This window comes from Adelges cooleyi, unplaced genomic scaffold, assembly GCF_023614345.1.
Source record: "Adelges cooleyi isolate 19-005CV unplaced genomic scaffold, UGA_ACOO_1.1 ACOO_flye_CR_arks_rails_tigmint_CR_PRNA_30, whole genome shotgun sequence".
NCBI classification, from domain to species: domain Eukaryota; kingdom Metazoa; phylum Arthropoda; class Insecta; order Hemiptera; family Adelgidae; genus Adelges; species Adelges cooleyi.
In genome coordinates this window covers 14263859-14285174 of record NW_026095971.1, presented here as the reverse complement: position 1 = coordinate 14285174, position 21316 = coordinate 14263859, and the positions used below count along the sequence as shown (strand labels likewise).

The 21316-nt window shown below is 30.7% G+C and overlaps 2 protein-coding genes across 7 annotated transcripts in view; both read right to left on the bottom strand.

Moving 5' to 3' along the window:
- LOC126838936 (protein unc-13 homolog B) overlaps nt 1–21316 on the bottom strand; it is a 148663-nt gene that overhangs the window by 5687 nt on the left and 121660 nt on the right. For 4 of the 6 annotated variants that reach the window (XM_050573746.1, XM_050573744.1, XM_050573740.1 and 1 more), the window contains 20 exons: nt 12552–12592; nt 9749–9839; nt 7056–7130; nt 6494–6713; nt 6078–6198; nt 5049–5155; nt 3954–4095; nt 3758–3884; nt 3370–3689; nt 2819–2969; nt 2592–2750; nt 2404–2529; nt 2179–2340; nt 1736–2017; nt 1443–1664; nt 1210–1376; nt 857–1124; nt 617–748; nt 333–546; nt 55–255 (listed from right to left, as the gene is read on the bottom strand). In XM_050573746.1, coding sequence (XP_050429703.1) covers nt 55–255; nt 333–546; nt 617–748; nt 857–1124; nt 1210–1376; nt 1443–1664; nt 1736–2017; nt 2179–2340; nt 2404–2529; nt 2592–2750; nt 2819–2969; nt 3370–3689; nt 3758–3884; nt 3954–4095; nt 5049–5155; nt 6078–6198; nt 6494–6713; nt 7056–7130; nt 9749–9839; nt 12552–12592 — 3328 coding nt within the window. Of the gene's footprint in view, nt 1–54; nt 256–332; nt 547–616; nt 749–856; nt 1125–1209; nt 1377–1442; nt 1665–1735; nt 2018–2178; nt 2341–2403; nt 2530–2591; nt 2751–2818; nt 2970–3369; nt 3690–3757; nt 3885–3953; nt 4096–4436; nt 4544–5048; nt 5156–6077; nt 6199–6493; nt 6714–7055; nt 7131–9748; nt 9840–12551; nt 12593–21316 lie in introns of all 6 variants that reach the window. The other 2 variants (XM_050573743.1, XM_050573741.1) reach the window with 1 other exon arrangement.
- The window catches only part of LOC126838939 (uncharacterized), a 66968-nt gene continuing 58716 nt past the window's right edge, over nt 13065–21316 (bottom strand). The window contains exon 3 of the mRNA XM_050573753.1: nt 13065–13091. Within this exon, the coding sequence (XP_050429710.1) occupies nt 13077–13091 (15 nt within the window). The 3' untranslated portion in view covers nt 13065–13076. The remainder of the gene's footprint in view (nt 13092–21316) is intronic.

Sequence of the window (21316 nt, the reverse complement as noted above, 5' to 3'; positions counted from 1 at the left end):
GGATAATAAAAACTAGGGAATCATTTTAGTATTAGCCTTAAAAGTTTTCGCTACCTTGCAATGGTCTTCTAGAGATTTCAAAAAGTTTTTCCATACGACTTCCCATGGATTTGACGTCTTCTTCTGCTTCGTCTAGAGCTTCTTCCTCTTCCGTTTCGTCATCTTCGTCGTAATCCATTTCGTCCATTTCATCTTTAACTTCTGTGCCACTCATAAGTGATGGTTGTCGAGGTAAGGGGTCGTTTTTCTGTGGTACTAGAATACCAAAAGAAAAATATCGTTGCATTGAAACGAATAATGATATATTATATGTAATGCCTTCTAATTCGTACCTTGGTGCAACTGTGTCAAGACAAACGTTTTGATTAATTCATCTGTTGATCTGGTATACAGCGAGAGGGCATAACACAGAGAAAGTAAGTCCGAACTTTTGTCTAAGTATTTTTTCTTAAGACCGTTTCCTCCGGCGTGGAAATACGTTTTGATGGTCTTCAACGCAGCTTCCAAAACTCTACATTGTTTTGTGTTCAAATTCTTTTCCATGTCCTAAAGAGATAAATGTACTATGTAAATGTAATATCAAATATTAAACCATACAAAATAAGAATCGACATACCATAACGCCAGTTAAAGCATTTTTTACGTCTTGTTTTCCAGCCATATGGTTTCGGATCAGTCTAGACATATCTTCAATTCTTGCATTGGCCGCCAAGGACCTTGCATTTTCACTTAGATTTTTCAGTATCATCTGTAAAATACGTGTATTATTATTTATTACTACCGTCATACAGTAGCTTAATTTTTTAGTTTTTTTTTCGAGAATTAAGAAATAATCTAATAAATTTGTCATTCTTACGCTTTTGTCCATCATAGGTGGTAACACTACTGATCTTTCTAAAATTCGTATAACGAGTTTCCATAACTCCCTAAGAATTCGTTTCAACACTGGCTTTTCACAAGTTTGAGCAAATAGTGATAAAGATCCATCCATAAGGTCCATCAATGGTCGTAAAATTTCGTCCACCTCCATCATGGATACTTGCTGTGGGTTTTGACTACCCCCTTTAATGCTTTGTAGGAGTTCGCCAAGTTCTTTGACACTTTTCTTGATTTGAGGTTCCAAACTGTTAATAGGACATTAAAATAGAGTTGTAGGTAATAGTGCGTTAAAGAGTGTAACTATTAGATTACTGTAGTTCAAAGTTTTACCTCTTTCCGAATTTGCCCGCAAGATCGTCTAACGCCTTCAAAAGCTGCGTCTGTAAATCGTTCAAAATATCTGTGGCGTCTTCCTCGAGTTGCTTTCCTCCCATAGACTCGAACATCTTTGTCAGCTGTACTCTCAGCTGCTGAATATTGTTCATCAGTATACATGCCTACGCAACAAAAATCATAAATCAGGTTGTGTAACTATCATTTGGGAATTGCCTTGCAAAACTCACTGTTCTCTCATCTAATTCTTTAGCGTCAAATTCTTTTTGAACTATGTCCACATATGCTAATAACACTTTAACAATAGTTTTTGCAAGTCGTTTCATGTAGCGATTGGATATTTCGGGATCGGGGCATTGCAATTTGGATATGACTCCAAAACATTGTGTAAGTTGAGTAAACACGTCCACCACCGAGTTGGAAAACAACGCGTGTTCCGAACTTCTTTGAAACTGTAATTACAAAACAAAGTTTGTAAAAGTTGCTGGACAAAAGTTTTTTTTAAGCGAAAAGGCCCACTTACCCCGTCTTTTTTGTCCCTGTTAAAAGCCCCGTGCAAATATTCCAGAGACACGTCATCGTTCTCGTTGAGCCATTGCATTACAAACGGCTCAAACCACGATGGATACTCTGGTATCGCATCTTTGTATGGCGGCGCGTCCTTAACGTAATTGGTAAACAGCCATTTTACTTTGAAATGAAGGTTCATGTAGGCGGAAGTTTTACATAGTCTATGCGTTTCATGTTCTTCTAAGGCGTATTTCATGTCCACAGCAAAAAAGCTCCACATCGTGGCTGCAGACAGCTAAAAGGGCATAACAAATACTTAGAACCCTATCCTACCCTATAGTTTAGTAAAACCACCATTTTACTCCCCAACGGTTTGTAGTTCCATTACGGTAAAACAAAAACAATTCAGATACATTTGAACGTGTTGAATGTTAATATAGATAAGTCACAAATTACCTGTCCTATATTCAGTTCTGCCGGGAATTGGCTTAGAACAGGAGCGTAGCTATTCCTATCTTCTTCGATCACAGAAGCGACGAGCGCAACGAGTTTATCCCAGAAACCTAAGTCGTCTAATTTCGGCCCGGTATCTTCATCTCGTTTTTCGTTCGGATCAGTCTAAATGAAAATAAGAAATAATGTTAAATAGGAAACTGGAAAATATTATTAAATATTCGTTACCTGATATTCTCTGCCGTATAAATCGTAGCAATTAGCAAACAAAAATTGATAAGTCGACCTAAGACATGCTTTTACGCAATCTTTTACGACGGTACTAGCTCTCGGAGGGCTCGACAGCTCTTGGACCTGCAAGGTAAAATATTGTGTTATAGGCTAACGAAAAACTTTGTTACAATTTAAATGTTTACCTTCATTCTGAAAAACGTGATGCTGGTCAGTAGATCGACCGTAGATTTGAGATCCATCAGTTTTTCCTGACTTGACGCTGGAAAATTATTTCTGTACATCGATAAGTCTATCCTCAGAGAATTGTGAAGTTGATCAAGCAGCTTAACAAATTTTTCTTTCTGCGAGTCATAAACAAATTCGTTATTAGGAGTTTATTATCTATTAATGTGTCAGTTTTCGTGATTACCCCAAAGTTTGACGCAGCAAAACGGTCGCTGGCGCTGACAGCCGAACTAGAGGTAGTATGTGCGTAATACGCGTTGATATTGGCCAACAGTGTGCTCATTACCGCAGGAACGCCAGGACAGAGGTATTTTGTGGAAAGACAGTGGAAGTGCCTGAAAAATGGGATTATTTCCAAGGTTACTTACTTTCGAGCAGTAATGATATAATACAATCGGTTGAAGTTCGTATAGGGTATGTTGTTGGAAGTATTTACTTGGTTTACGGTTACACCTATATAATATATTTACCAATTGGTTTTGTCAACGTTTCGAAAGCTTCCCGTCTTCTATTTTAGGGGCTGTGTTGTGTGCCGGTTGCGCAACCGTAGACTGAAGCGGTCTTATTAGCCGGCTCGTAACACAACCCGGAAGATGAAAGGCTACCGAAATGTTGGCATAACCAATTAGATGTAATCGTAAACCGTGCATTTTTTTGTTTAGAAAATATTTCTAATAATGATATTATTAGATAATAATAATTAATAAATAGTTATTATAAATCAATAAAACTAACGTCATAGCTTGATATATAGATTCTATGCCGTATCGCATGGCAAACTCGTCGACAATATCTTGTGCGGGCGATTCAAAATATAATTTCCAGCCGTCTTCTCCTTTGGCTTGGGGTAAGTGAACTATACCAGCGTTATTTTCACACAACGAGTGGAAAAGGTTTTCGTGAAGACACGTGTACTGGATATGGTAAGGAGCGACTTTTTCCTCTCCTTTGATTTCTACATTGATATGTAATCTTATAGCACCGGATACAGCGGATTTATCAGTCCTTTTTTCTAAATTGTACCAAACATCCATTTCTCCCGATAACGTCCGAACCTATAAAACAAATTTGATTTATAAAATATGTACGGTAATTTAAGAGACAATATAAAAAGGTGATTTACTTCTATTATCGTTTGTCCTAAAAAATCGTCCGATTCTCTCGTCAATTTTTGTCTAAGCCTAGATTTTAGATCGTTGTCTTCATCCCATACCCTGACTTTTATTCGATCCGAAGAATTGTGGCACTCACTACATTGAAAATGCAGTAATAATTAGTACACATTTACCTGATTCAATAAACTTAATGTAGTAACTCACAAATAGAACTTTTCGTTCCAAACGGGATTCAGCTCTTGGGGCATGGTTCTCGTTCGTTTTTTTACCTTACCTACTTGAACCGTTACGTAGGGATCCGACGTACCGCTTTTGTCTTTTGCGATAAGTCCTTGAGCGCATTTCACTAAAATGAAGTATAATAGAATTGACCGACGGTGTCTTTGAATGTTAGCTTTGAAATTGTAAAGCGCAATCAGATAAATACTTTCAAAGCTTTGCTGTACACATACAACTACTACGTGCAAACTAATGAACACATTGAATACACTAAAACATGCATGAAATCGTACGTATAACCGAAATATACCGTTGAAACCGCTAACATTATATGTTGACGCGTTTAGTGAAATTAAGTGGCTGTTCTTTTAATTGGAAAAATGTATGACAACGACGTTATCATTATTAATTGCTTTTGTTAAATTTCTAAGCTGTGAATATGCGAATCCTAATACGCCAGCTGCTGACCTGTTATTTCGATTTTGCACGACCATTTAGAAGTGCCTTCAAGAACGATAGCTTCGGCTTGCTCCAAGGAATCGATATGCATATCAGGTTCCACAGAAAACATAGTTCTTCAGATACGCAAAACCAAAACAACAAAAACAAATATTTACACACAATTTGAACGGGAATGATAGATATAGCAGTTTAAAACGTAGATATAAACGAATGAAAATTCTTTTTTTTCAGAATAATTAGAGGACGATATATAATTAAAAATAAGCAAACAAATAATAATAATAATATCACACACAATTTATATCTATATATATATATATATATATATATATATATATAATTTTTATTATAACATAAAACATTTCATGCTCAAAGTTTAAATAGACAACAGAAATATATATATATATATATATCAAAACTATACAGGCGTTATTCAAAAGAATTTTCATAAGAAATCTCGTGCTTTGAAAAACACACAAGGATATAATATTTACACACAAGAACATTTTCACAAAACCCAAATTCAAGCACAATGAAGGTAGCCGCACACAAAGCTTTTTGAAGTCATTTCCTCACAACGGCGAATTCATTTTCAATGTTTTTTTTATTTAAACAAACCTGTGATGGCAATTTTTGCTGACCACTTGCAAGTGCCATCCAATACAGATTGTTTCACCGCCTTAATATGACCCTGATGACTTTTCTCCTCCACTCCGAACACAGATCTGTATATCATTTAAAACAATTAACATGAAATCATTTTTTTTAATCATCTAATAGGATGTCTAAAATATGTCAAATAAAACATATGGCCTGGTTGGTGCTTGCATAATTATCCATAAATAATCTGTAAGTTTCGTTATAGTATATCCGTATCATATCATAAATCCATAATAGACTGTGTTGTGTGATTTAAAAAGCTATTTGAATCCAAAATAGTCTTCTGGTATTACTGTTAGCAGTGTGATGTTGTTGTGATCAATGGATCATCGTCATTATCGTCAGTTGTTGTACTTTCTTTTAACTCAATGACACTTTAGACAAACTTTATATACCAATCGCTTCCTAATCATTAGATTGTATGTGTCTGCGGTGTTTATTGATAAAAGTTAATAGTTATGGATCTCTATCCTTTTATCATAACTAATTAAATTGGAAGAAGTTTTACCATCTGCGAATCTTGGATAAATTACAATATTACTTTGTTCGCTTTTCATGTAGGCATTTCATTTTAATTCGGTTTGAAGGTACACATTGACATATTTTCACATATAGAGACCCGCTCGTTAAAATTTGTACTTTGAGTCTTAAAATGTTCGTTTTTGACATTACTGTCAAATGTGATGTACGTTCTAGTACAATTAATAGTACAGTATAACGTTGTCTAGTTGAGAAGTAAAAGTATTGCTTCTGTTGATTTTCATTTGGATGACACCAAATGTGTGTATAATTCTTTTTGTTTTACACTTTAAAATATATTATAGAACATTTCTTTATTAGTCCTAAACACACTCATACTTTTAAATGCTTAATTTATTACATAATTTGTTCAAAACCAGTTTCTTGAAGTTTCTTTTGGATGATAATACCTTGATGGATGAATTTATTTTATGTAATGTAAACGGTCGAATAAAAATAAAAACTAACCTGATAAGCTCGAAAATTTCTGGGTGGTCTCGTTCCCGTTGCAACATTCTGTCTTTCATAGCTTGTATTATTGATATTGCTTTGTCTTCTGCACCGTGCTTGGAACTCTTTTCGGCTGCTCCTGTTATGACAGAAAATATTTGTATTTAGATTCCGTATTATCGAAATCAACATGGGTCGAACATAAGTCACAAGTACATGTTGTTCAATAATATTTCAAAAGAACATAATATATGTTTTTTGTATTATTTAGATAATATATCATTACCCCCCAAAAAAAAATAATGCGTTTATGCAAAAATGTATGTAAAAGGTAAATGTAGATTATCAGAACAACGCCAAGACACTTTAAATGCCATTTTTAACGGTAAGTGTATATTATTATATGTTTTCTCTTTGTTCAGCAAAAAACTTACTTTGCAAACAGTCGGCGTTTAAGAGTTCTTTGCATTTCTCATGACACTTGACTCCGCATTCAGTACACCGTACTCCTTGCCTAGCAATACCCCATAATAGCCCTTCACACTCATAACAATACGTTGGTGACGTCGCAGTCCAAGAAACAAAGTTATGAGGCGTCGTTGACGATATTGGGTAAATTAAGGCCTGTAAAGCTTTTTTGTACACGTGCATTTTCTGAAAAAATACAGGTTAAAATTACAGTTATTAATAAATATTTCAGTTAAAATAAAAGTGTATTTGTCAGTAATTGTAGTACTATAAGTTCATATAAAATCATTAAAATAGAATTCCATAGGATTTCCATTGTTTAGACAACACTGTAAAGCCATAAAAAGTGTCTTTGTATTGTCCGGGATTTTTATGACGCATAGAAAACTTTGTTTCAAAACTATGGCATATTAAATGTAAGTAAGAATAGTGTGGTAATTTCAAAAAATGGTCTTACTTTAGGAAACTATTATTAAATAATAATGAAAAGTTTTAATATCTATATAATGAGTTTTATTTGGTACTAACCAACTCTTCGTCGTTGAGTGTCGGTCGAGGAACTCCCGATGCGAGTCCTGCATTTCTTTTCGTAGCGGCCATTGTCTAAAATACACCCATAATAGTTCCAGAGGAAAATTAATAATTTTCATAACAGAAAGATGCCAGTGATAAAGCTATTATAACCATAAGCAGAGATGTTAAGCGACTATGCGTGAATGTAGACAAATTAAGTTATACCCCGCAAAAATATATATATGTTTACCTCAAACCATTTAACTGTTATATGATACGTGCTTGGAATAAAGATGTTAAGTATTATTTTTGTCGGTGAGCATTATATTATAAATAATCTCCCTCAATTTTTTCGTTCAATATTTGCTAAAACTAGCTTTACATTTTAATTAGCAGTTAAATTATAGTGTTATAGTTATATTAAAGGAACTAATATAATATTATACCTAACACTACAACGAATTTTTAAGACAATGAAATTTTTAGTAAAGAAATGATTGACCGTTTAAAAAAACACATTTTTTATTATAAATGTTTCATTTAGAATGTGTCGAGTAGTTATAGTTAAAATTCAAAATACTATTTAAAATATTGGTATTTTACATTAATTAAAAAAAAACCATTAAATATGTAATTTTTTACAAACACATTTTTTTTACTTTGATGTTTAACTTAGATAATATTGAATAATTTTTAAAAGTTGCTTACTTTTTTACATAAAAAACATCTTTATTTCATTCAGTATGGTATACTTGACTTTGAATAATTTGTCCAAAGAATATTCAGTACATATTACATTTAACCTGTTGAACGGCTGGTGCTTGTTATTTAAAAAAAATATATATAATGCATAAAGATAAGAAAGGCCAGGTTTTTATTTTATATTTTGTTTAGAGTTTCAATAAAAAATAGTTTTTTTTAAAAAGAAATTTTTCCATATTTAATTTTTAATGAATATATTTAAATCTAAACTACTCATTCCATTTAATAATAAATGTTTCCATAATAACTTTTAAGAAATTATTAAGATTAACGCTATCATTATTACTATACAATTTAATTTCTAATCTTTTGTTAAAAAATGCATAACGAAATATTATTAATTAATTAACGTACACCCGCCGTTCGTGCTTGTTTTTTAAAATCTTTTTAATGAAATCTTTTGTTGATCCCCAAAAGCATAGCACTATTTTTTAAACAAAAATATCAATTCACTAGTAGCATTCAGATATTTAATTGATGATATATTGTACATCAGCCACCTAAAATCGATTTAATTAATCAGATACAAGTAATATTCTAAAATATAAATACATATAAGTGTAATTACCTACTATTAGTTATGTGTAGTTAAATACATTTAATTATTCTACATACGATAAGGTAATAATATTATAGAAAAACGAATAATATTAGTAGAGAAAAAAAATGTTAAAATATGTAAAGACTAGTTCAACTTTATAATCTAACTAATAATTATTTTTTTTAAATTAAAATGTGTTCGAAAATTGTTTACAGCACATGCATGCACAAATCGTAATGTTGTTAGATTAAAATTACAACATATTACTCCCATTATGTTTGTGTGTAAAAAATATACATATATACAAACATTTGAAAGACACAGTAATTTCAATTATTTAATTTTTAAGATGAAATATATTCTTATACGATAAACGTTCATAATAAATATGCATTTTATTTATAATATATGTTTCAACACAAACAAAAGCTAAATAGAAAAACAACTAAGCAATAGTGTAAAACACAAAATATTATAAATAAATACTTTTATTATTGCTAAACTATCACTACCTCTAATCAGATAAATATAATATTATTGTTGGAACTTCTAAGAAATCGACACTATTTTATAATAAATAATTGGTGTTACAAATAATAAAACGAGTTGGTGCTAAAGCAATGTGTGTAATATTATACGTGTGTTTATGTGCGTGTGTATGTGCATATGATGTGTTGTAATTGATAAAAGTCCATGTCACCAGATCTATTAGCGTGCTCTATATTTGTCTCTAAATAAAATTGTAAAAAAAAAAATAAACAAAAAGAAAAGAACGCTATACCTTGAGAACCTGGATCGATGCATGAAGATCACAAATAACAGACAAGATAACACAAATTAATTAGTTTAGGTACATGGTTAAAAAAAATATTTTAAAACCTATGCTGTTCAAATGAACATTCCTTAGTAGTAATACTAAATATAAGTAACTTTATTCGACACTTAAAAATAATAGTAATAATTAGTAAGAACTAATAATAATAACAAATGGTTAGCGAAATGAAGAAGTTACTGAAAACAATATTACATGTGGATTATTACTAACGAATAAAGTATGTTACATAGGAACACGTGAAAAGAGAGCACAATATGGTTTAGCAACAAAAGAAAAAACCATTCATGGGTACACATAAAACAACAAAAAAAAAGTCAGGACGCGAAAACCATTTCACATGAAGAAAAGTATAGATTACACAGTTAGAAGCGAACATTTGTACAAAATTATTCACTCCCACAAAATCACCGGGCACAATGTTCCTATTACCTTATGTTTTTTTTCCAACAATATTCAGTATTTAATTTGAGTTTTAAAAATATAAATGGGAACCTATTCCCAAATAATAACTTAATTAGGCAAAAAAAGTTCATAATTAAAAAATAATAACTATTATTTGTTCTTGCTTACCAATTCGGAAACAAGAGGGATAGACTTCCTCCTGGGTCGAATATCGGGCATACTGTCGATATTGCTGTAAAACGGATTGTCTCCGGGATGCCTAAAAACAGATAGTAATGACTACATACAAACTAATAATTGTAATAATAATAATAAGTTTTAATTATGTTTCCTATAAATAATGTGTACTTATCAATAACAAAAAAAAAGAAATATTCCAAATAACTGTATAACTTTGCATAATTTTTTCCATGATACTATGTCTTGTAGCTCAAAACAATTTCGAATAAATGAAATATAAACAACCAAACAGTATAATAATATTACACTAAAATAATTTAGTTGCACTTACTAAAATAGTTAAATTTAATAAAGTTGACTTGACTAAATTTTCGTTTGAAAATACAATTTATTGAGGTAAGCCAACTACATAATTTAGCTGTCTATTTTTTTTTTTAAAGTGTATGTAAAGATTATTTAATTATATTTAATTGTCATTATTACAGTTTAAAAAACAAAGTTCCCTACTGTAGCGTGGCTGTTTAAATATTATTTTTTGTCGTTAATACTACCAAGAAATATCCGATAAAGTATTATGTTGTTCTACTTCACTCAGTCAACCTCGATAGTTTTGATACCAAGTATGACGATAAATAAACATAATATTTTCTTTTGCCCGACTCTGTTTAAGGATCGAATGTTTGTTATCAGACAAGTCCTTTTCTCTCGGCGTGTGTAAAGTGCACTCCTGGATTACACACTCTTCCCTGCTATTATGTTTTCCTTTTCAACCACACACAAATTCGCGACACACAAATTCAATGAGCCAACTCAATAGCTTTATAGTAAAGCTAGTACTTATGGGTCTCTTCGTATGTATATAATGTACATCCGGTATCGCCTTAAAGCCGAGAAGAGGGGAAATAACATTATATTTAATTCACAAACAGTGTATCCGTACCGCCTAATATTACCACGTATTACGCCTTAGTACGTTTGTTAATCTTTATGAGATAGCTGTTTAAACTATCGGCAATGCTCAATGATTATTGCGACCCAGAGACCCAATTTCTATTAATGATTAAATCTTAGATAGAGCAGGATGGGGACATAACGGAAACAGAACATATTGGGGACGGTTTGGTCACAAGTCTTTAAGAATTATAATAAGTGAAAGTGATAAAACCACTTACAAATTATAAATTGTAACTACAAAATATGTTTAAGAAAGTCATATAGTTATAGCGCTACAACCTACACAATATCTACTTTAAGACTAATTTTTAGACTAAAATGTATAAAGTAGAAAAGTTTTTGGATTTTTTTCTCGATTTCGAAGGGAAGGAGTAAACTTTTTCTATTTTTGGCCAAATAAACTACCTTTTAGGACCCACCTACTCTTCTTGGGCCTACCTTGGACTTGAAGTCCATCTCAATAAATGTCTCATTTATGTTGTACTATTTTATTTTCCTCCTGTTTGGCATGTTCAAACCACCTCAATATATTCTACTTATCTCATTTTTATATTTATCGTTAAGTATTATTTTCTATTAATAAAAATATATTTTAGTAGATTACCGTTTAATAAATCTAAAGATCAGTGAAATTTTAGCTTACATTCTGGGTTTTCAGGTAAGTATGGGTGAAAATGTTTTTCATTTATGTATACGTCATGTGTACGGTTCGTAATTAAGGATCATAACGTATTCAGTAGACGGTTACTTTTTCATTAACTAATAACAAAATAAAACATTGAAAAAATACCCATCAATACAAAAAATAAACTTTGTATTGTATTTTAGGTCTGTTACAAACGCTGATGGTGATAGCATTCCTACCGAAATACTCGTATACTTACGCTACAATAGAAAAGTGTAGTAAGGAAAGGTACTTTTTAATATTTTATTACTTAATTATAGTTAAGTTATATATAACTGAGTTATTACTCAAAAAATCAACGGGAAGTTTTGCTAAAGATTTTTCTTAACTAATTATTTAACAGTAAAAACTCAATATTCCTCATGCCTCGAAGCATTAGTCTCTATGGTGTCTTTGGGTTAGTTCATTATTAAATAACCAACCACGGGATACTGGTGAGTAATCTCAGTGCTAATTCTGGTATTCTTGGACTGGTCATACATTTTATGGCTTTAACGAACATCAATTCTTTAGGAAAAAATTGTTTTTTTTTTTAAGTAACAGTTGAAATTTGTTTTAAAAATTCCTTAAATAATTGACTTTTTAAAATATTTTTGTACAAGAACCGTAGATTAAAACTATTTTTTTAATTTGTTAGTACGTTATTTTACTCTACGTCTAATCTTTAAATAATTTCATCGCAAGTGTTATAAAGACCAAGTCAACAACTATTACTGAGACATCCTCTGTATAAATACCAATCCCCCTCTCTATCCTTAAATGGTAATTTTGTTGTATTTAAAATTTAAAAAAAACACGGTAGTGACGTTTGAAATACCCGGATTTATGGACGGATATATAAATTATATATTATTATATTATATTATATTCATACGGATTAACTACTAAAAATGGTACATTTTAGTAGGTCAACCGTTTTTCTAAGATATGCTTAAATGTCTGTGTAACAATCTATTATTTAGCATTACTAGTTAGTTTTATTTAAAAACAAAGAGCTTTGAGCAGTTAAGATCTATTTAAATTTTAAAATAACAACGTTTTGTTTCTGTTGCAATCTTGACTTGCAGGTAGTGGTTAACGCTGAGAAAGTCATTGCATTCGAGTTTATCAAAACACATAAATAGTAATAGTACTGTGATATCGTCGACTTACCCATTTGCTCTGCTAAGGTTTTCGCCGCTTCCTCTTCCGTTCTGAAATAAAAATTGTAAAAGTATATTATTTCCATCTCTGCATTTACTGTACACAGCAGATTATATAAATACTATAATAAATATTATGGGTTATTATGTTTTCATACATGCCATGTCTCATTATATTCTCGAGACGAGGTCATTCCAGAGAGGGTATTGTAAAATAATTGGCTCGGGTATCAGACTACTGCAACGCGATATAAAAAAAAAGGAAACGGCAAGAGAAATAATACACTATACATACTATTATACTATACACGTGACTTAAGTATACGGTTATTTATGATAGTATTGTATATGACAGAAAATCTTTATTGGAATATACCTACCTTTTTTTCTTTTTTTTAACTCAACGACTCATCATAATTTATCTAAAGTTATTTGTGGACAAAAAGTTCGACCAGAAAAAACTAAACTGTTGCTGCCAACAACATTTTTCATATATAATGTGTGTAATATGTATGCGTATTTTGTGCATATTATATTATAGTCCCACTTCCTGTCGAAAAAAAAGGGTCGTTATTTTATTTTTTTTATACTCTTTTCTGTATCGATTATTTAATATGTATGTGTGTAACAGTTATAAGCCATCGTCAAAGGTTATACATTTAATACCAAATAGTAATTTATTTTAGAACTAGGCCAATATGTTATGTATACCGCGATCGTCAAAAACAGTAATTATTTAATAATAAATTAGAGGTTCTACAATGATTCTAAATCAATGGTTTTTCATTACCAATATTTGTGAAATTAAAGCTTTGATTTACTAGGTACTATTTTATCGACATGCCTATGTTAAAATTATAATATATATTAACAAAAAAAGTCTAGCAATATCGATTGAATTACATTATTGGGTAAGAAATACCATATAATACCACACTAGTATCTACACTAGATATTTATATTTATTTATACTGTTTGTACTATTTTATACTATTCGGCGAGCATCCGCGATGACGATGATTGTCAAGTACACAAGTCGTGTGGGACCGGCTTTAAAAATACGGCAAATATTTTAATTATTTATCTATAATTATAAATACAGATTAACTTATAAACATGTTTGAATTATACTTCGTTGAAACTAGTATAACTTGCAAGTATAATTGACACACTATTTTTAATATTGGTAAAATATTTTTGAAGGAAATAATAATATATTAGTAGGTATGTTAAATGTTTTAATCTTCTTCTCCTTCGCCTCAATACCAACTATTTGAGGTTGGCCATCATTTTCTTAATCTCCACTTAACATGATCTCTTATGATATCTACGCATACACCAGCAGTCTTTAAATCATTCTCAATTGCGTCCAACCACCTTTTTCGGTCTTCCAGTTCCCATTTTTTCTCTCACGTTTATTTTTATTACCATTCTTACTGCTTGCGAATGCTCTCCTCATAATACACCCAAACCATTTTAGTCTATTTTCTCAAATTTTGTCCGCTATCTTCTACTCTTACAATATTTTCCACCAATCCTTAATAAAACAAATTTAAAAAGACACATAAATTCCTGTGCGGGTGTTTATTGTGTTAACATAATAAGCAATAGGTGGTTAGGAAATGCCAAATAATATTAACATATTAGCTATAATACATAGCTCAATGATTAAACTTAAAATTATAAAAGATAGAGTTTTCTTTACAGTTAATAATGTAGTTAATCGTTTAACAATTTTAGTTTGGGCAAATATTGAAAGGTGACACTCGAGCATTGGAGACTGTTTGAAATTCCCATCCGATAGAATACGAGTAATAAGACCACACAATACAATGTAGCAGTAAGGCAGTACTTATTAGGATCCACGGGGTTTAAAAATCCTGATGTTATTGTCAAAATAAAATACAAACAATCATTTGTTCCATATATTCCAAATGGTTTAAATTGACGAGATAATTTTATTTTTACATATTCACTATATATATTGTCTTTGGTCTTTTTGATGAAATTTTCTCAAATTCTTGGTTGAACTACACCCTTTCTCAAACAAATTATTAGTTGAAATTATATTTTCATAATAAAATGACACTGTGTGAAAACATGTTTAATTGTAATTCAAACAGTTTAGTCGCAGTGTCTACAATAAAGTTGTTTCACAAGAGACTCAAATTGTTCTACGTTAACCGTAAAAGTTTTCACTATATTTATTCTTGCATTCAAGTATCCAGTTGATAAATAATAATAATAATAATAAATAGCTAAAACTTTTAAGCCTGATTGACAGATAATATTCAAAAAACGTAAAAATATATATTGTGTTTGCGATTTCGGCCATGGCGATGAATAAATTATAAACTGAAAACGGACAAAAAAGGTCAAAGTCCGAAAATGTATAGGGTTTACCTGGTATTTCATAAAAAACGTTCATAGTTCACGTCATGAGGGGAAAAATAGAAATTATTCATCGTCGGTCGACCGCACACGGCATTCCTAGTGAAATGAAAATTCAAAATGGAATAACCAAGCATTTCTCAATTGTCTATTCACATACGAACAGACCTATTGAAATTACGTTTCGGTAGTTTTTATAAGAAGTTGTCCATAGTTTATCAATATTGACTTGGTTATTGAGTGCACAACGTCTAACATACTTCTTACGTTTTCCATTCTTCATTTTTATATTATATTGACAAACCTATATGGCAATATTTAGTATAACAAAGATCTAAGAATTAATTTTTTTATTTTTATAGACTTTTTTAAGTTACTTAATTGATTCTTTATGTTTATTAAAAAATGAATTGTTTGGAAGTTAAAGTTTCCGAATAGAAAATGTGAGAGACGTCAAAGTACAAATGGTTTTGTAATTCGTTTATTGTTTTTAATTTCAGCATAAAATAGTTATACTACATAATAAAAGAATTTTATACTGGTTCTGCTTATGAAACTACATTATCATATCTAATAATAAACTAATATTTTTTATTGCGCATTTTTTTTTTGTTATACAACGGGCGCGGTTATAAAATATAATTTTTTTTATGGGTTTTCATGAATTTCATATCAATTAAATATATTTTAGATGAAATATTAACATCAAAATTTTACAATAATGTTATTAATTTTAAATTCTTCCTATTTAACATAATATAGTAACATATTTCACTTAAAGGTAGGAATAAGTTTGTAGTTAAATGATTTAAACCACATATCATTAATATATAGAAAGTTGAGATTTTATCGGTAATTTAAATAGTATTATTTTGACGCGCGTTTATTACAAATTAAGTCCATACAAAATATGAATATTTTTTTTATAGCCTTTATAAATTAATATTACTATAAATGTGTGCGTTGACTCGAGCAAAATATGATTTTAATTTCATAAGGTTAAATTAATAATAAATATTTCTATCTAACGCCAAGAATAATGCCCTAATCAATATTTCTTATAAAAAAATAAATGAAATAATAAAATCAAACTATACCAACTGTAACGTAACCGCAAATCGATTTCATCGATGTCGTTTGTCGCAGTCACGATGTGGTTTTTGTTTTTGTTCAATCGAAAAATAAATAATTAATGTACTGTCAATTTTATATCTATCCCCACTAAACAAAGGAATACAAAAACAAAGCGCTTACTTTTGTTTTTGTCCATTTCAATTACTGTTTTTAGTGTGCAACGTTTTTCTTTTATAGCACATTAACTTTAACCAAGAGCCAATTTAGTTGTTTTCAAACGTTCAAACAAACTAAAGAATATTCACTATAAATGTATACAGGGTGATTCATTAAGAATATGACACTTACTGCGTCTTTAAATGTATACAAACACACATCATTTTAAAATATTTGAATGGTATTATATTATTTATGATAAACTAGAATCTAAAATAAAATCCTGCCAAGTTATTGGAATACAAGGTTGGGGAACAGTAGATGGATAGTGAATTAAAAAATGGATTGCAATTGTACAGTGCTCTTTGATAAAAACATGTTTTGCGATGTGTATACTTGGCAATACTCATGGTAATAATATATCGTCGTTATAGCGTTTTAAAAATCATTAGGAAACACGATAATTCAAAAAACTGACTCCGTGCCAAATTTCACAATTTTTTTTTTGTTGGACGATCACCAAATATGGCGTAGATTTACCAATAAATTAAGAGGGACAAAATATAACCCATAATATTATGTCTTTAGATTTCTTTTTTTTTAATTACCGCTAGAACAACTAAACTATAATGTGTCTACATACCTACTATAGGTATGTTATTATCCCAACAAAACCACTTCGTTAGCTATGTCAATTAGTCTTAGTGCGAACATTATAACCGATTAAGAAAAATACCATAGCATTCGTTAGTACACAGATAGTATATTATAATATGATTTACTGGTAAACACAGTAGATGTGCCAACGGGATGTAAGTTTATAATAATTAATAATATTTGAGTAGTGTCGATAAGTGAAAATTGTACAAAGCCACAACGACAGTGTGTCAAAACGAATGGAAGACCCATGCACTAGGGGTGACGGTAGCGGTGTAATCAATGAAGTAAAACGAGCGGTACACTAAATGAAAAATTGGATGCTTCTCCCTTCCTGCGATTCCTATATAATTTGATCGTACAACAATATAGGAAACATTTGAGTAAGCCCACTACACTGTAAATACTGATTATGAAAATGAAATTTGCATATATTTGTTCAACAGCCGTTAGCGTTTAACATACATATCAATTAGCGGGTCGGTCGACCCGCAAGCCAAACTTGCAGTCCACGACGAATTCCTTCTTCTCTTACTCTCTATTTAGAGAGCAAACTCTTAAAACAGCCGGCAAGCGATAGCGCACTAGCACGTATTTTTGTTATTTACATAGTAATAGGTATTAATTATCTAATTGTATGAACACAATTAAGCACAAATATGAATGCGTGAGTAAAAATTCTTTTGCGTATTTTAATTTCAAATGCTCTCCCCTCCAAGTATTAGAAGACTATACTATAGTTGTTTTATTATTCCATTCATAAGCCATGTCATCCCTTCGGTAGATTAAAAAAAAATGTTTTTGTTATTACAAATGAATACATTAACATGCTTATTACTGAGCTATTGGAATGGTAAAATAAAATAATCATACATCGATCGTTCTCGACTTTTTGCAAAATTAAATTTGACTTCTCTTGAGATTTCATTAAAAAATAAATAATAATAATAATAATGCATAGCTACATAATTCATCCGAGTCGTGCCTACCCCGGCAGAGTTTTGAACATAATATTATACCATTGCCGCCGCAACTCAGCTAAAAGCGAGTTGAGGTTATTATGATATAATATTGTAGTTTTTTTTTTGTTTTGCTGTTGCTTAAAACAAAAAAAAATGGCTAACTTCGGACGGTGCTAATTACTCGTACACGTATCAATCATCATCCGCGACATTGTTGGCATATAAACGCCATTCCAGCTTAATGCGTTTTCACCGGTATTTTAATATTTCATTGTGCCTGCACTCGTTCGATCGATACCAACAATACGGTTAATGTGGCCGAAACTGCGGTGGTAGAACGGTATCAAGAAAGTGTAGGTAGGAGCTTTTTGTTATTGCCAATTTGTCAATAACAATTTTGGCCGATTAACATAAGCGATCTAGTACACGATACTTATATAACATAGTGGTTTTTTTTTCAACAATTACAATTTCTCAACAAATCATGTGGACGGTTGATTCAATTTCACATAGCTTAGAAATTAACTGATACTAGAAACGAAGACCAAAGTGTGATTTTCCTCTCTTTATTTGAGGGGTTTTCTTAATGAACTATTTTTGAGAAAATTTTATATGATATAGGCTATAGTCACATTTTGAATCACCTTCAGTCCAAATGTCAGAACTCCAGCCCTAAAACTACACTCGACAAAGCTAAATAAAGAAAAAGCTTTAACCCTTTCTTTGTCAAGGTATATTGATAAATAATAATATGTCGGAACTAATTCGATTATTTTAATAAAAGTTATAGTGCGTCGTAATTTTAGGCTCAAAAATATGTAATTTTTTTGGTTGTTTCTCGATTGAAGAGGAAAGATTGAACGTTTTAATTTTAAGATTTCTGTTGTTGAATTATTATAATTGAGTGATAAAATCACCTTCAAACAATTTCAATTTATTACCATTACTGTAATTTTCCTTTTTTAAAATTTGTTTTTCCTTAATAAAAATAGTTTGATTAGGTACCTTCAATTTACTTTCTAGACCTTATTTAGTCCTAAACTGACACTTAAAAATATGAAATAAAGCTACGTTGCCTTTTCTTATAGAGGATAGGGTTTTTATATATTATTTTTTTTTATTTTGTCAATCAACTTCTTCGATGCTGCCAGTTTCATGTAATAATATTCTATAAAGCCATAGTAACTACGCGTACTAAAATAAACACTATCAGCTATATATTTATTTTTATTACATTTTTATTTTGTGCAGTTGACAAGATACAAAATATCACTCTCAGTTAGTAATAGTAAGTCGCAAGGCAGGATTATATAGTAGTCTATTTAAAGTTACAGTTTTACTATCTCTATTTCTCGATTACGAAAAAGGTGTTAAAAATCGCGTCATTACTTTAAGTTAATGTTGCACAATTTATGTACAGGTTAAGACGATAATAAACATAAAAAAGATAATAAGGCAACGATTCTATAGGAAAACACATGATATTCAAGCGAAATTTCTATGTATCATTAAATTTTATCTGCGTGAAGTATAATAGAAGTATTTAAAGTGATTAAAGTACTCGAGAAAGGTTTCGGTTTAAGTATGCTCATAACAAAACGTATGGGATAGATGGTATAAGCTACGGAACGCGGGACAACTAAATAAACATAATAATATACCTAATATTAACTGCGGGGAGCCAAATTGTAGTTTGTAGAGCCAACAAACGTGTTTCTATTGCTTATTCTCAAATATCTTTGTAATGGCTATTTTAATTAATGTACTACATAAAAAGTGCGGTTCATAGTAATTGATATAAAAAAACCAGTACAGTGGGGTCGGGGCATAGTGGGGACGGAGCATAGTTGGGTCGGGGCATAGTGGGGACGGGGAGGTCACAGGTTTACAGGAATTTTTAAATCTGAAAGTGATAAAATCACTTTCGAAAAAACGCTTCGATGCAAATCGGTAGTTAGTATTTTCAAGCCAGTACAGTCCAAACCAAGCACAGTATAAACCAGCAAAGTTAGAAAGTTTTAAATTAAGGTTCTGTATTTACAAATGAGCATTAAAGCGTTAATTTGAAAGTTATTTTATCCGAGAGGACTAGTACAGTAGAGTATAGGCATAATGTAATCAAAGCAATAAGGAAACGGAGAGGTCACAAGTCTACAGGAATTATTATAAATAAAAGTGATAAAATTGAATAAAATCACTTTCAAATAAACGCTTTGATGCTCATTTGTAAATACAGAACCTTAATTTAAAACTTTCTAACTTTGCTGGTTTATACTGTGCTTGGTTTGGACTGTACTGGCTTGAAAATACTAACTACCGATTTGCATCGAAGCGTTTTTTCGAAAGTGATTTTATCACTTTCAGATTTAAAAATTCCTGTAAACCTGTGACTTTCCCGTCCCCACTATGCCCCGACCCCACTGTACTGGTTTTTTTTTGTTGCAAAAACGTAGTGGACCAAATAACACATTTACAATGTCTTGTTATATTTTGTTGGAATGGTCGACGATTCATGTTTCAATCGTTTGTACTCCATAGTTTAAATTATAATCGCTTATTCTCAATAAAATTAATATTTATGTATTATATACTTCCGTTAGAGCAATCTCACACAAACTATTTATACTTCTTAGATTATATTTTCCGAAGCAATATTATACTTCTATTTTACTAGATTGACAATGTACAAAATAAAATGCAACTAAAAAAACCTTTTCATAGGTCCTTAAAATGTAAAGGGTGGGATAGTGAAACGGGTTTTCCCATTTAAATACATTAGAAAATCACCGTTTTACTGCCCCATCCTGTATATTAATTTCTTGTTATTTTCTAAAGAAAAATTGATTTTCTTACATTTAAATTAAAATAAATCATATACTGGTACTGTGATGGAGAAAACAATAAATTTTACCTACATATATTACTTATTAGTTAAATATTACTAACGTGTATAGCCACTAGCGGTCGGCTGTTGCCTGTTATTTAACAATAACCTTTTATGGAGATTTTAAAAATTGTGTTTTTTTAATAATAGTATAGGAGCAGTATCATGATGTTAAATGTTCACGAGATTTGATCTAGTCATAAAATAAAGTACTATCGTTCATGAACAAGTAATAAAATAATGAAATATCATGTAATAAACACAATATTATGATACCGACCATTGGGCCCTAACCTAACCTAACATGGATAGACGTTACCAACTGATAGTTTTTAGTGTCTGTTCGTTTCTCACATCTGGTTCACCGGGTTTTAGTTAAAAAAAAAAAAAAAAAATTGAATTTGTGTAAACTTAAGTCAAAAGTGGTACTTGAGCACAAAACTTAATAGTATCATTTTGCATAGATATACATAAAATTGTTTTAATGATTTGATAAATTTTTTTTAAAGATTTTAGGTGTTTTTGTTAAAATATACGCAATCTGCGAAAACACAGTTTTCCGGCAATTAAAAAAAACTGTAGTGCCAAATTTTTTTTCCGTTTAATATGTTATGGATACATATGAGTTTCAACTACTGGCAAATTTTCAAC